Genomic DNA, 16465 nt, shown 5'->3' on the forward strand with positions numbered 1-16465 from the left:
CATGTAGCCATCGGTTCATATGGAGGACCCTGTAGAGAATCTAGTACCAGCTCCAGACTCCAAGAAGGGGCAACAGGGTTGACCGAAGGCCTCATGTTCCCCATCCCTTTCAGGAAAAGTTTGACATAGTAATCCGTGAAAAGAGATGGGAGACCATGCTTTCTCCTAAACCACGACACAGCAGCCAGATAACACTTCACCGATGACAAAGCGAATCCTGAGTCTAAAAGGGAGCCAAGGAACTCTAATACCTCAGAGATCGGGGCTGTAACTGGGTCATTTCCCCTTGATGTCACGAACTCCCTGAAGCGCCTCACCTTGTATGTATAAGAGCGCTTAGTGGATGGTTTATGTGCCGCTTCCAGCACCTCCCTGACTTTCTCAGACACTTGGGTGACTAATCCGTGGGTAGTATTCTCCACGCTGTCAACTTTAAGGTGTGGACATCGGGGTATAGAACTTCGCCGTTCTGTGCTGTTAGGAGATCTACTCTGCCCGGCAGACGCCTGTACACGCCCCGTGACATCTCTAAAAGTGCTGCAAACCACGGTTGCCGGGGCCACCATGGCGCGACTAGAATGCAGTGACTCCTGTCCCTTCGCAACTTCGTAATCACTTTGAGGAGTAGTGGAAAAGGGGGAAAGGCATACAGGTAAACCCCCGACCACTTTAAGAGGAAGGCATCCCCCAGACAGCCCTGATCGTAATTGGGCCTCTTGTGCGCACAATACTGGGGGCATTTCGCGTTCTCGTTGGACGCAAACAAGTCTATCTTTGGTGTTCCCCACATATTGTAAATGAGATTCAAAGTGTCCTGGTTGAGGGACCACTCGTAAATTGTCAGAGGAGACCTGCTGAGCATGTCGGCTAGCACATTCTCCTCCCCTGGCAGGTGAACCGCTATCAGGTAAATGTCCCTGGCCACGCACCACTCCCAGATGCGTATTGCCTGTTCTAGCAGTGGTTGAGATCTTGTGCCTCCCTGCTTGTTTATATAGTACATTGTGGTAGTGTTGTCCGTTACCACCTGAACTACCTGGCCCAACAGTGCATTTTCGAAGGATTTCAGGGCCTTTTCCACCGCCATGAGCTCTAACACATTTATGTGGAAAACTGCCTCTTCGGGCGACCATATCCCCTGGGCTGTTATGCCCTTGAAATGCGCCCCCCAACCATGCATGGAGGAATCGGTGGTAACGACCCTTGATGGCTCGGGGAGCTGGAAGGGGTGGCCTGCTAGGACATTGGAAGGTTTTGTCCACCAGGTGAGGGACTCTTTGACCATCAGTGGCATCTCCAACTTTGCATTGGGCTTGTCCACTCCTGGGCTGTGGACTGACAAGAACCAGGCCTGCAGTGGTCTTAGCCGAAGTCTGGCATACAGCGTGACGGAAGTCATCGACGCCATATGGCCGAGCAGAGCCTGCACCGTCTTCACCGTCACCCGCTTCGCCTGGATAACTTGAGCTATCATGGCTTGCAGTGACGCAAAGCGGTCCTCCGGCAAAAAGGCCCGTTGGTGCTCTGAATCCAACACTGCTCCGATAAACTGGATTCTGCGACACGGCAGGAGGTTTGACTTCTCTGCATTCATTACAAGGCCTAGAGTCTGGAGAAGAGAGAGAGTCGTATTGATATGCATTCTCAATCTCTCGCGAGTATTTCCCACCAACAGCCAGTCATCTATATATGGATAGATAGTTACACCTTGGGTTCGCAGGTAGGCTGCAATCACAGCCATACATTTTGTAAATACTCTAGGGGCTGTCGTTAACCCAAAAGGGAGGACGTTAAAACAGAAGGCCCGCCTGCCAACGATGAAGGAAAGGTATTTCCTGTGGTGTTCTGCCATCGATATGTGGAAATAAGCATCTTTTAAATCAATAGTGGCAAACCAGGCATCTTTATTAAGCAGTGGAAGAATCACAGACAAGGACACCATGCGAAACCTCTGCGAAAAAATAAACTTATTAACTTCCCTCAAATCAAGAATAGGCCGTAGGCCCCCTCCCCGCTTTTTAATCAAAAAGTACCTAGAGAAAAAACAATTTTGAAGATCACTAGGGTCAAGCGGGGATATAGCCCCTTTCTCCAACAACTTGGAAACTTCCTCCAACAAGGGTGGAGACTCCGGGGTGAACTTTAAATTGCCCAACGGGGGCAATGTTACAAACTCCATTGCATAACCTTCACTAATTACACGAAGAACCCACTTATCAGTGGTAATTGAACTCCAAACGTGACTAAACGGCCTTAGCCTGTCAAAAAACATAACTGGTTGTTGAGGGGGCGTGGCCGACGAAGCTCCTGATCTAGACACAGGTGAGTCCCTCTGAATCTCAGTTACAATGGGAACATCAAAGACGACGCTTTTGATTCCCTCCATTCCTAGCCTTACTGTTATAGGGCTGGTATCTCGCCTTGGCATTGTAGTTCTGTCTCCTATTGGGTTGGAATTTATTGTTTGAATTCTTAAACCCCGTACTACTAGTAAAACCACCAAAATAACCTTTACGGTAAGTGCTTGTTGGCTGTTGCCAACGCTGCCTCTGTTGATAAGCAGGCTGCCACGGGTAATCATATTTGGCTGCCTGTAGAACCTCCCTTGAATGTTTTATCTTTTCGTCTGTAGAGGGGTCAAACAATCCCTCCTCTGTCATTGGGAGGTCCTCAGCCAAGGAACGGCTGTCCTCTGATAACGAGGAAGCCCGAAGCCAGGCATGACGTCGGATAGCAGTAGCAGTGGCCAGCAGTTTGCCAGCTGATTCCGCCATATGCTTTCCAATGTCTTTTTGGAACTTTGATAGGGGTATAGCCTCATTTACAAATGCCCGAGGTAACCTTCTCTCCTCTAATGGTAACTTATCTACATATGGAGCCATCTTGTTCCACAAAAAACTTTGATACCCACTGAGATAAGTTACATAGTGTGCAATTCTGGTGAACAGTCCTGCCGCTATGTGAACCTTTTTCCCCAATGAGTCTACTTTTCTGCCTTCCTTATCTGGTGGGGAGACCGTATACTTTTTAGGCTTTTTAGACTTAGCCGCCTCCGCAACTACGGTATTGGGGGCAGAGGGGCGTGCTATCCACTTTGCGGCTGACAAATCAACTTTATAAAGAATGTCCACCCTTCTAGGAATGGCAGTAACAATAGAAGGGGACATATCAGGGATCTTTGTCAATTTCAACAAATAAGGTAATGTGGGGAGCACAGTAGACATTGGAGTGTCCTGCTCCTCCGAAGGAAACATTGGGTCCTCCACTGCGGCTGATGGCCTTGGAATTACAATGTCTAAGGCAGTTATCATTCTGCCAATCAATTGCATAAATTTATTGTAGTCATCAGAACGGGTCACAGGGTGCTCTATATCCCTTTCCTCCCTTGAAGCTTCATCAGCCTCTTCAGAAGCTTCTGAATCAGCAGCATTGTCAGTAATAAAAGCCTCGCCTTGAGAGCGCTCTGATAAGTCCATATGTCCAGACTGCGTGCTTCTGAGCGGGCGCCTTTCCCTGTTAACTGGCATAAGGCGGTGATCTGTAGCCTCTGCATCCGGTGCAGGATGCTTACTTTTACTCTGGCCCACAGGAGGTGGGTGGACGTTCTCCCCGATGAACACTATTCCTCCATTGGGAGTCACTTGATAAAATCCTGCCTGCGGGGGGGGGGGGTAGTCAGCTCTTCCCCCTCGCCCTCTGTAGTGTGATGATCTTGAAGAAGCCACTGAAAAAGCTCTCTCTAACCGAGCGCGTCGACGCTTCCTCACTGAACAGGAGGAATCTGAGCAAGTCGACAGAGAGTCACTGGAGGAAGATCTGTCCCTGCGCCTCCCTCTCTCTCTCCTTCGCGAAGGCGCACGAGAGCGGCGCCGAGCTGCCTCATCTGGGGCCCTCCCAGCTGCTGCTGACGTCGACGGGCAGCCTGGGGAAGTCCCGCGCGGCTCCTCCCTCCTCTCGCCTGGGAGGGATGGAGGCGGGGCCGATGCCGAAAGCATCGGCATCGGGGGCGTTGACTCAGTCTGTTGAGGAGCCTCTTGCGCACGCGCGAGGCGTGGCTTCTCTAATGCCGCCTCCCCTTCTGGCCGCAAAGCACGCTCGTGGCGTGGTTGGGACGGCGTCGGCTGGAGCATGGCTTCCGCAGCGGCTGGGGAAGCCTCAGAGTCCTTCTCCACCAATTGTGCGAGCCAGGCTTCCCCTGTAGTAAGCCCCGCCGTCTTTTTAATGGTGATGGGCTTAACCTTTTCTACATTGTTTGTCTTCTTAGACTTCTTCAACGTCTTCAAAGGTAAGTCTTTCTTTGACCTGGGCTGGTCCCCATTTTCCTTAGGAGGGAGGAGAGCACGCTCATAAAGAGCCGCCTTAAGCCTTATCTCCCTGTTCTTCCGTGTTTGGGGAGTAAAAGACTGGCAAATGGCACAGCTTTGTGTCAGATGCCCCTCACCCAAACAAGCAATACATAAAGTATGGGAGTCATTGTCAGGGATATTAGAAGGGCAAGCACTGCAGCGCTTGAATCCCTTTGTCTGCGACATCCTGACGGCAAACGCTCCCGGTTCCAAGCCTCAGCAAGGAAGTAAAAAGGATAAAAACACAATCCGAGCTGTCTGCGTTAGCGCGGATGAAGAGAACTGAGGCGGTTAGCCTTCCGCGGGCTATTTATAGTGCCTTGGGGAGTGTGCGCGGGGCCAACCGCCATCCTTTTTAAATCTTTAAATGAATAATTCCGAGCTATGCTGCGCATGCGCAGAGAGATACCAATAGTGCGCATTCACAGCATAGCCACGCAGGGAAATTATGGTACTACACTTCGACAAATGCTTACCTCATTTATTTTGTTCAAGATTAGATGATTTGTAATGATTCCAAATGGTTCAATAAGCTGTAGTAGCTGGAATCTCAGGTTTTTCCCTCTCTGAAAGTCCATGATGTGCACAACACGGCTTGTTTCCTGTTGATGGCAGGCAATAGTGACTAGTATGTTAAATGAATGGTTAAAATTCCCATCTGATTCATTAGAAAGTCATTTAGCCAATTATCTGATGAGTACAGGAATGCTAATTTAAAATAAAAGGAAGTACTAACAACCCAAATCCTGGATTCATGTGATATGCAGAAAGTAAAGGGCAGACAATCTGACCTGAAAATATACTGCACTTCATTGCATAACAGTCAGACTTTCCACCTTTTTACCACAAAAAGAGGGGTGCAACTATTAAGTAAGGGAAAAATTGTGTGTTTTTTTTAAATAAATAAAATTCCTTATTTCTGAAACGGGAGAAGGAGGGATGACCCAGCCTCAAACAGACACCTCAGTTTATGTTTGTTTGTTTAACCTGTAGAGCTGTTTTTCCCTTCCTCCTTTCTTTCTCTGAAGGGAAGGCAGATTTAAAACTATAAAATAGAAGTCTCTGGAGCTGCACCCTTCCCTCCTTCTTTTAAGGCAAAACAGTTTGCAAAACCTGAAATTGAGTTCTTTGGAGAAAAGAGGGATGATCCAAGTTCCAGACGCCTCCATTTTAGGTTTTTTAAACTGCCTTGCCTTCAGAGAAAGGGAGGGAGGTAGGCAGGGAGGTAAGGAGAATCACCCTCAAGTGAGGGTGCAACTATTATACCATTTTAGCACCCCAAAATGGGGGTGCGACTATTATGCGATGGCGACTTATTATGCAATGAAATGGTATATTCTCAAAAGGCACACCTGCAAATATGGGTGTGGCTCTTCTAACATTTTGGGCAGAGTGCTAAAATTAGAGACTTGGGGATCCCTAACAGTAAATTTTGGATTATTATAAATGGATTAGATAGCAGAGCCTCATATTCAGTTATTATTTCATATTCTTACTGGGCTGCATCACATCAGACTGATATTTCTGAACGCTCTTCTTTCCAATATACTTGTTCCATGCCGAAAACATTTTTGTACATTCACTAATGTGATTCTGCATTCTGAATTAGTATAACCACCACAATGACAGGCCCTCATACCATATATTTGACAATTATTGCAATCAAAAAAATCTGGAGACTTATTTCAATACTAACCCCTCTGCCCTTTTGCAAATGCCTTGGTCCTTGCATACTTCCATTTCCAGCCCCTAGATATTCATCAGAAAAGAAGAGGAGAGGAGAAAAGAGAAATCATTATATAATTAGATTCTTTATAATATGCTGTATCATAACATGGGAATCCATCAAACCCTTCATGAAAAGCCATTAAATAAGACTTTATGACTCATTTTTAAAATTGTAAACATATTATATGCTTTATCTACATTTCCCCTTAAATTAAATCTACAAGCCTCAAAGCACATACATTGATCATTTTTGTGGGAAAACGAGAATGATTTTGATCAGTTCAGAATTTATAACAAGTTTAAGAAACTCTTAATGCCTAAATTTCTGAAACCCTTTAACTTAAAAATAGTCTAGCATCTTAAAGAACACATTTTATTTGACATGATGCAATTGCTGAAATTTGCTGTTCAGAAATAACTGTGACATACATGGAATTTCACTATATTTTTGGCCTTTAGAACCTCACAACCTGAGGATGCCTGCCATAGATGCAGGCGAAATGTCAGGAGAGAATGCTTCTAGAAAATGGCCATATAGCCCAAAAAACCTACAACAAACCACTTTAGAAGGCTGTTCCAGGAGAAGTCATATTGGCCCTGGAGGTGAAAGGAAAAGTATCATCTGGTTTACTTCCTGATTAAAGCCTCTCCTGATTAGTCAATGTGTAGTGCAATTTTTCTATAGGGTGAGAAGGGAGTGTGAAGAAATCCATCTGTTTGCATATGTCTACATTAAGTATGGGCCTGTTGGGAAGGCATCAGAAGCAGGAAACGTCTATAGTAAAAAATAAACAACTACCTGGCTGAAGCTGACTACAAAATAATGGAGGCTTGGCAGGGCCATTTGTGGCCCTTCCTCTTCTTCCTCTCTATTTTGCAGGTTGAGGTGGAGCCTGCTCCCTTTCCCTCTTTTGGAGGCCTTTCATCTGGTGTTGGGATATACTGCTTTGTGGACCTGCAAAAACACTTACCTGCACCATACCTTCTCTAAGATAATAGGGGACCAGCTCATGCCTCCCCTGCAAAATCTCCAAGATCTCTGTCATTCTCACAAGCTACTTATTGGGAACGCATTTCTCAGGCCAAAGAGGTTAATATTTTCTCTCCACCTTTCCCTCTTGGGAAACATGGCCGATTTGGTACCAGCTCTTGATTTTAGGGGCCGTCAGAAAAAAAAAACACCCCGCAATTCTAAGGTGCAGCCCATTTTTAGAGATGTTTATATAGGGAAAAGGTGTGTTTCAGAATCAAAGAAATCTGGTAACTTGAAGTAGTGCTTCTTCAGGTTTCAGAGTCAACTCAGGTATGCATTTAATCTTATTACCTCTTGATCCACGTGGTGGCCCTCCCATATGAAATGGAGGAGGAGGAGGCCCCAAAATTCCTGGAGCTGGATTTGTGGACTGCAACCTAAATGGATCACCCCTAGAAGTTAAAACACAGAAAAAATGAAGCCCTGTTAACTTTTAAACAAAACATAGTATTTCACATAGATTCCAGTATTTTTTATAAGTAAACGATAACAGATAAAAGTAATAGAAATCCTGTTGCTTCATTGTTTACTTTCAGGTGCAGATACTAGTACAGGGATGGAGAAAGTGAATGGAACTGGTCATGTTAGTGACTACAGCCAATAGGACAGCCCATACCAAGGTCAAAACTCAGTATCATAGCAGTGACAAAGGTTCCTTTAAGGACATGTAATGTTCAATTCTACGAGATATATGCATTTAATATAGTTCAGCCAAGCATGAATAAAGGCTGTCTGATAATAATAAATTAATATTTACAAATACTAAACAATCAAGGTTTGACTATTATTCTTAAAAATAAAAATGGAGAGTAGTGTTTCAAAATATCTTATGTATCGTTAAGTTCCAGATCTGAAAAAATGTGATAGGTGAACCAACTCTGACCACGCTGAAATCATAAAAAATCAGGTTAGAACTCCATAAAAACTGATATTTTCTTGAAAAGGGTAAAAAAAAAACCCCTAAGAGTTTGGGAGTTTTATGATGTGACACAAAGACTCTCCAATTCTCTTTTTATTCTCTGCAAACATTCCTGCACAGCTCCACAAGGAGAAAGTGATAAATATATTTCTTCCCTATAAGATACTGTTGAGGTTCAAGCTTATATGAATAAATCCCTGCACATCAAATCCAGAGGCAGGAAGTTACTTCACCTAACCACAGAACTAATCAGCCACATGTTACTGGGAATTAAAATGGAAACATGTCTTGATTCCATGTGCCTCCAATTTGTTTCATGCTGTCTGCAAAGTATTTTTTTACTTACAGCCCAAGTCCAGAATCACTATCCGGGTTCCATTCAGGATATCTTTAAAGTGAAAAAAGTCAGTTAGAGAGGTATTATGCAATTATATCTTCTCAGAGTTAAAATTCTGAATAATAAAATCGAAACAGGAAAAAACTGCTGATTCCTCAATACTGTCAATGTTAGTATTTATTTTTAAAGCACTAATACATTCTTACGCAACATTCTTTTCACCAATGAGGAATATAATTCATCTTTCTTACAAGGAAATGCAGAAGTCACTTTGGGTGCAAAGATCCATTATACACATAGTTAGAAGTAAATTCAAATTAAATCCCAGTTATGGAAACCATTTTTAGTGCAGTAGCATATGTATTCATGGCACATTTCACTACAATAAAAGTATAAATGACATAATACTTCTGATAAATTATGTAAAATAGCCCAAAAATATTTTATTGTTTATAATATAAGAATGTCCGGGCTTATTTTCACTTTGAAAAAAAAAAAGGAAAATAAGGAAATGCTTCCTATGGGAAGGAAAACTGTTAGAAAAGTTTGTGCTTTCTGAAATGGTAAATAGCAATTAAAATGAAAGAGGGTATTTCAAATTTCAAATCCATACATTTCAAGGAGAAGTTGACAGCGCCGGCTGTGTGTTGCTCCATTGATATGCTGGTTCCACTCCTGTAGCAAAAATACAGTCAGAATAATCAATAACATAAAATAGTAGCTATTTTACACATATTCCCAATGTCTTATGAATCATTTGTCAGTCCATCAACGTGTGTAAATTATAGCTATCTTACTATTTAACTGTTTTTAAAAATCGTAAGATTTATACTGTAATCCAAGAGCCCTCAAAGGACGTGTCTGCAACTCAATTGCAGAGTTTTGCCAGAGGGTAAACGGCTGCCCATAAGAGGGAAAACAAGACTAAAATAACTGTAATGTGCACTTATTTCCTCTCCATATTCAAATACATATTGGGATATTTTCAAAACTGGCTGTGTATTATTGGAATGCATTTCCATGCCTGCTCATGTAAGGTAGGTCAGCCAATTGTCATCATCTACCTTAATCTTATGCAGCCTTCTCTGCTACAATTTCTGTTATATAGAAAGATTCTTTAAGCCAGAATAACAACTTTTTGGGTGATAAAGGGGCTACAAAGGGCAAGAATGACTGGTCAAAAGAAAATCCCCTATTGTGCACAAGCAAAAATATTCCTCATTAGCAAGTATTATAAATGCATATAGCAATTTGACATTCTTTGACATTGAGTGATACAAACTATTTAGGATCGGCTTTAAAAACACGAAAACTGGATTCGAATGTAAGCCAACTGAAGCTGCTTTCATTTATTACTCAAATGATCTCGGGCCTCTGCAGAAAGCTGCATTAAGACAGAGGGAGAAAAACAGTCAATATTTTTGGGCACTACACTAGGAACGCTATTGAAATTAAGATAGGATGCTGTCACACACCCACAAAGGGGAAACATCTATTATTTTTACATCTGCAGAACTACATCTAACAATGATTTCACTCCAGCAGAACAAATGTTTTTAGGTTTCAAATATAAAGACATCGAGGAAGAAGCAGGTCCTTCTTCACATTGCTCATTCCTGCATTTGTCATCAGTTTCTAACAAAAGCTGGGTACCTTTTAAGGCTCTTCTACTTTTAGTCAGCATGCTGTACCCATAGATTCTGCATCCTAGGATTCAACCATCATGGCTTGAAAATATTCAAGCAAACCTTGATTTTGACATTTTATTTAAGTGGCACTATTTCATTATGTCATTGTATATACTGAGACATGAAAATCCATAAATTTAGATATCCACAGGGAGTCTTGGAGCCAAATGCCAACAGATAGCAAAGAACTGCTATACTATGAGCTAATGTAGTCACGGGTAGGGAATTAGGAATAAGCTAAAAGACCATACAACCCCTTCTCAACTGAAGACCTTTTTACTGGCTTTAAGACTCATAAAGACAGTATCAGCGTGTTTAGTCTCTGCTTAATCTTTACTTTGCAGAGCAGCTTTTAGCTAAAGCAAATCTCAATCTACTGTTTTAAAGCATATAGATGGATGTCTACAGTACGGGATTTGATTACATTTACATAATGTATACTACTAGATTATGTAGTTTTTAAAGCACAAAATGCACATCACTGTTACTTTAAAACATTTTAAAGGAACAATCTATTTATGAATCAGCTTCTCAAATTCAAAATTATTGTATTTCATTGATTTTAAGGTGCCACTGATTCTAAGACACACATTTCAGTAACACCAACAGAAAAAGCCATATATATGGCACCCACAATTCTAAGACACACCTCATTTTTCAAAATGTTTATATGAGGAAAAGTCAGTCTTAGAATTGATAAAATACAGTACTGAGCAGTCATCGGGAATTAGAACAAGCTTAGAACTTCATACTGTATATTAATAGGAATACACCTATTTAAACAGTTAGGGAGCCTCAATATTCCAATGGACATAAGTTCACTGATAAAACAGGCTGCTTGTTCTTATTGTACTAGGACCAGCAGCCAGGATATTACTAAACATTTGGCCGTTTTCCCCAAGCAAAAGATCCCAAAGACACAAAAAATTTTCCAGGTTCTTTCCTGGCTTAGATACAACTTTGTCTGACCCCTATAGTTGTGATCGGAGGGTAACAGAGGTCTCAGAGTAGAAAATATGCTACTTTTGAAACTGGTCACTTAATATACATCAAGTGACTATAAATTTCAATATGCTGAAAAGTCAGTTGTTCGGAAGATAACAGTTATGCTCTGAATAATACAACAGGATTTATGTATTGAAATAAGTGATTGCCAAAATTAGTTGCTTTGGTTCCTGGTGATGGAGGGAAAGGTGGGACATATAGTGAACAAAAATAATGACTTAAAATCTATTCTACTGCTAGAAGAGACAAAGATACTAAGGACCGAAAAATGCAAACTTTCAGATGCAGAAGAATTTGGTAGAGAAGTGAGATGAGGAAATGAAATATTTCATTTTTCTGTTTTAAAACAGCTGTTCCACTAAGGCATTTTCCATGAGTAAGGGACATAGAAATTCGAATAGTTACCGTGAAGTGTTAATGACAACCCAATGAAACAGTTCAAAGCAAAGTGCAAGACTCTTACCTGTATTTTTTGCTACAAGCTTTGAAAATAAAATGTGAGCACAGTAATATCAATAGTTCACTTTATTATTCAACTGACAGACAGATGAACAGTTTGTAAAACAATCAGAAAATCTGAATAATGATCTTTTGTTCGAGAACAAAATTATGAACCAAGAGGGGTCTGATCACAATTTTAATAGAGATCTATTCTACGCAGGGAATGCCAACAAAGTATGATATTGCACAACAGCAGAAGGCTGATGTTTGAGACTGTAAAAAGGGATAGATGCAATATGTGATAATAAAAAGTGAATCTGAAGTATCTGAGAAAGTTGTGAAAGGGGAAGAAAAAATGAGAAGTTTCAGCCGTAGTATGAAAACAGTTTGAAAGTATTTTTAAAAAGCAAAAGAATGAATTCTCAAAAATGTGAACTACAACTCTGAAATAGTGTTACAGGACACATTGACTGATTCTTTCTGTGACCATGGACAAGAGGGAAAAAGCAGAAATGTACAAAGACATCTTAATTATAAAATCAGCAATCAAGACAGATGGGAAGGAATGCTGATTCTAGCCTCTAAATAATTGCAAAACAAAATAAAACTCACTAGCTCAGCCTAGATTAAGAGACTATGCAGATGCACAATATAAACTGACCAAGAAGTCAGCCCGTGTGAGTTAAACAAAATGTATTAGTGTAAATCCTCGGTTTCACATGTTTCTTAATGATGCCTTGAAAATAAATCAAATATATTTTCTACTTAAACTCTTTTAGGGTCTTTGTTTAAGTATTCAGAACACAGAAACCGAGGCAAGAAACAAGCAACAGGGACCATAAAGTAAAGAAAAAATAGCATCTGATGTTTAACTCACCTTAGTGGAATGAACAGGCAAATCACAGATAGAGCACAGATGGGGATAAACCTTCGGTAAGAATCCATGGAAGTCTTCAACATTGCTCTCAGGAGGAGCACCTCTTTTTTTCTCAAAGAGAGATCTCTCAGGGCCACGGCTCATTCTGTCATACTCACTGTCAAATTTACGAAACTTATGCGAACCTTCGCCATAGTAAGATTCATCCCTACACCTTTCTCCATCTCTTAATCTGTCATCTTCATAATCCATTCTGTCATAATAAACAGACTCTTGCGAACAACTTCCATGATCATAGTCAACCACCCGGCTGAGACTAGAAGCACGATCATCAAAGCTATCTCTTCTAAAATGCCTTTTCTCTTCCCAATCATCCCTAGGAACTCTGTATGGTGGCTCCCGTGCAGTTGATCTGCCATCTCTACCATAACTCAGTGATGCGCCTTCTTCAGCTCTCCTCCTTTTAAGTTGCAGAAGTATTTGAGGCAAGTTTTCAGGAGTGATCTTGTCCTCAGGATAACGACTCAGTTCATCTAAGTCTCTAGCAGACAACCCAAAGCTGGCCAAAATATTAGTGGCCTGCTCTGTATCTCCACGGTGCTGAGAAGACAGAGAGAGTGGAGCTCTATTTCCAATGTTAAATATAGACTGTAAGGCATGAGAAGATGCACCAGCAGAAGACAGCGCACTATGAGCTCCTTGTTGATTCAATGAAGAACTCATTCCAAGATTCATTAAGCTAGCAAGACGCGCCGTACCCTGGTTCATCCTTCCAAGAGATGCTGGCACACTTAAAGACTGGGTAGCAGCAGCAGCAAGAAGGCCTATTCCTGCAGAAAGATCACGTCCATGACCCTGGGAATCCCTACTTAGAGATGCTTGGTGGAATGACTTGGACATTGCTGAACTATAGATAGTCTATTATGGATCAAACTTTAGAGATGTCTGAAAAGAAAGCTCACTCTAGAAAACTAGGCAAACTTCACTTCAAAATGGTAACGCCAAGAAAAGGGATCAATAATGACTCTTGATCTTCTTCTTCAAGCTGAGAAACACCAGACAGGTCTGTAGGAAAACAAGCAGTTTTAGTCACAAAACCCTTTAGGCAGATGCAGTTTTTAAAAGTATGCATCATGTTGATCTAGAAACAATTTAAGATCTTATTACGTAGCTGTCATAGTCCGAAGACGCTCCCAGAACCCTATCATGTATACCTTGCATGGAAAAACAGATTCCCCCAAAACAATTTTGCCTCCAAATGTGAGATTTTGTTCCGATGATAAATGGTTTTTAAGTACCAGATGATTAGAACTGCCCGATTTCAAGCTTTCATGTTAAAATGGCAAGGTGTACACATCGTATGTTATTGTTCTAGATACAGGGGGTTTTACTAAGGAATCAAGAAATGCAACTCATGCTTGTTGGAATTAAGCCTATACCATCATAAGAAAGGGTAGACAATATTTAAGAATAACTAATATTTGGATAAGTGTCTAATGGATGACTTACTAAGTAAGACCATATATAAAACTGAGTTACTGATAAGACTTGTGTGAAGAATCGTATGCTTTCATTTAGTAGGAAAAGACTTTTTGATCAATTAACAGTTCATATGCTGTGAGAACCACACATGAACTGTATCTACCAATTTTAATATTATGCAATGAGATATGGCACATTAGCCTTCTCAATAAGGTCTCAAGCCAACCAATATACAAATTGGGAGATTTACTTAAAGAAGAGAAATTCTATGGCACTATTACCATTAAACTGTTCAAGGACCTGTGCAACTATCATTCAGATGATTCTTACTGGAAGCTGCAACCAACGTTTGTTACAAGAATCCCATGATAAACTGATGTAGTTATTTTCTTTATTCTTGAAATATTTATTTAGTTCTTCCTGGACTAACAGTAAATATTTAAATACCTTATAACATCTACTAAGTGGTCTTTTGAGAAAATATCATGAATTTTTTCTAAGTACAAAGGTGGGCAAACCATGTGAACACTCAAGGAAAATACAGCCCTAAATTACTTAGATACTTCTAAAAATACCACTAACTGCAACCTTGTGGTTCCCATCATGTTATGAAGAAACAGTAAAGGGATGGGACAAACAGAGCAGTAGACTAGTAGATAATATAAATGTGAAATATATCATTTCCAATTATCCATTCGGCAAGAAAAAATAAAAAAGCCCGAAGTCCTGTAAGTTTGTATTTTCCCGAAGAACTCGGCTACTGTTAAGTTCTGCAATAATAAGATACTTTACTTTATGGGTATATATTTATATTGTCTAAATAATTAAAAGGACAACATAGGTACTATTACACTATACAAACCTTACATGTTCCCTCAGGGGACTATTTATCATTACCTTATTATAATAACGATAGGGTTGATACAGGTTGAAAGTATTTTGCTGTTAATATTCAGGGTTCCCTCTCCCATTAAATGTGGTTGAGAAACAAACTGAAAAGCATTGATGAAAGTGTAGAACTAGAAAAACAGTTCAGATACTGTAAGGGCAGAGCAGATATCAACAGAAGTAGAAGAGAAAGAAAGATCAAATGTCAAGTGAGAAACATACCACCTCTGAAATAATTTTTTTACTAAGCAAAATTGTTTTATAACCATTCTGCATATGATGCTGGCAATCACTAGCAATGAAGCACAAAATTTTGTCATGAGAATGTTTGATATTTAGAGATATAGTTGTTTTCAAGTTTGTAATTATTTGCCAAGGGTAAATAAATCGTTTCCAGGCTACAACGTACAACAAAATCACAGCAGATGCACTTAACCCTTTTAAAAAATCAGAAAAAAACTTAAACCTTTCAGTGTATGTCTGCCTTATCTAACCTGTATTTCCACAGCATCCACACATCTTTCCTGTTCACATATCAGTCATGATAGAATTTACTTGGCATTTCCTACTTAAGAGCTCACTACATTTCTTTTAAGTGATCAGATTATTCCTTTTCTAAGACCAACTCATAAGCAAAGGTAAGTAAATAACTGTTATTTTAATGCTTGAAACAGTTTTTACTTAACAGACAGAATGGAAGCAAGGAGAGAAGGGTGGATCTTGATTTTTACACATTCAAATACCTCCTTTTGCAGAAGTACTAGAATAATCTGTAGCAAGAGCAATGACTCTTTGCAGAAAGTTAAATGTTCTGTTACTATAGATGTTCACAGGTTTTAAACTGAGTGTTAATACTGCTAACAGGTAGAAAGACAGAAAACAAGACTTGACTCAAATTAAGTCTAAAAGTTAAAATGGATGGAATTTACATTCAGCTACAAAGCCCTAAAGTCAAAGACTCTTTGAGATAAAATATAAACATGTCAATTGGGGTAAAAAAGAGAGAACAACAATGGAAGCCCAAGTCTTATGGCAAACCAAAAAGTAACTGACGTGGAACAGGGAAGTCACCGATGTCAACATTTAAATGCATAAATTTGGAATAGATTATTCTTTATGGTAAAGAGGGCTCGGTTTGAGCCAATTAGCACACTTCAACATATTCAACCAAGATAGATTTTCTGTGTGTTCCTTTGGGGGGGGGGGGGGAAGAGGATAGGCATATTTACCCCCTTGATGATACCTCAAGCTAGGAAATACTAGCAGATGTTGTTTTCCCTTAATTTCTAATTTCACAATCTCAGAGCTCAGAGTTTCCAAATTTTCAGAGGAGTGGGATTCTTTGGATTCCAAGATATATTTTAACATCTATGTGTATATGTGTATATATGCAGACTTATTTGCATGGCTTACAAAATGCAAACCTCTACACCTCTGCTTTTAGTAAACTGTTGGAAGATTTTGTAAAATATCGGATCCAGGAGTATCGGAGGTGTACCTCCTGGCAGAGATGGACTGACCAGCAGATGGTTTCACTGCAAAGCCTGGTTTCCGTACAAGCCGCAACTGCCCAGGCTTATTATGAAATCGATGTAAACCTACAAAGAAAAAGCAGGCATCAGAAAAAAATCTTAATACCAGAGTCTTAAAATTGAATACGAAAAAAGGTTGGCGATCTGAGATAAACATGGTTGTGAAGGAGGAAAGAGGACAACAGTAAA

General features: G+C 40.5%; 1 protein-coding gene across 3 annotated transcripts in view; it reads right to left on the reverse strand.

Annotated features, from left to right (window-relative positions):
• Positions 1-16465, reverse strand: part of MATR3 (matrin 3) — a 35478-nt gene that overhangs the window by 11518 nt on the left and 7495 nt on the right. The window contains exons 2-8 of one of the 3 annotated variants that reach the window (XM_060786528.2): positions 16265-16342; positions 12375-13439; positions 8977-9038; positions 8373-8414; positions 7399-7499; positions 6043-6095; positions 4823-4948 (exon numbers count right to left, since the gene is read on the reverse strand). In XM_060786528.2, coding sequence (XP_060642511.2) covers positions 4823-4948; positions 6043-6095; positions 7399-7499; positions 8373-8414; positions 8977-9038; positions 12375-13274 — 1284 coding nt within the window. In that variant the 5' untranslated portion in view covers positions 13275-13439; positions 16265-16342. Of the gene's footprint in view, positions 1-4822; positions 4949-6042; positions 6096-7398; positions 7500-8372; positions 8415-8976; positions 9039-12374; positions 13440-16242; positions 16343-16465 lie in introns of all 3 variants that reach the window. The other 2 variants (XM_060786511.2, XM_060786521.2) reach the window with 2 other exon arrangements.

The sequence above is a fragment of the Anolis sagrei genome, chromosome 1 (assembly GCF_037176765.1).
Source record: "Anolis sagrei isolate rAnoSag1 chromosome 1, rAnoSag1.mat, whole genome shotgun sequence".
NCBI classification, from domain to species: domain Eukaryota; kingdom Metazoa; phylum Chordata; class Lepidosauria; order Squamata; family Dactyloidae; genus Anolis; species Anolis sagrei.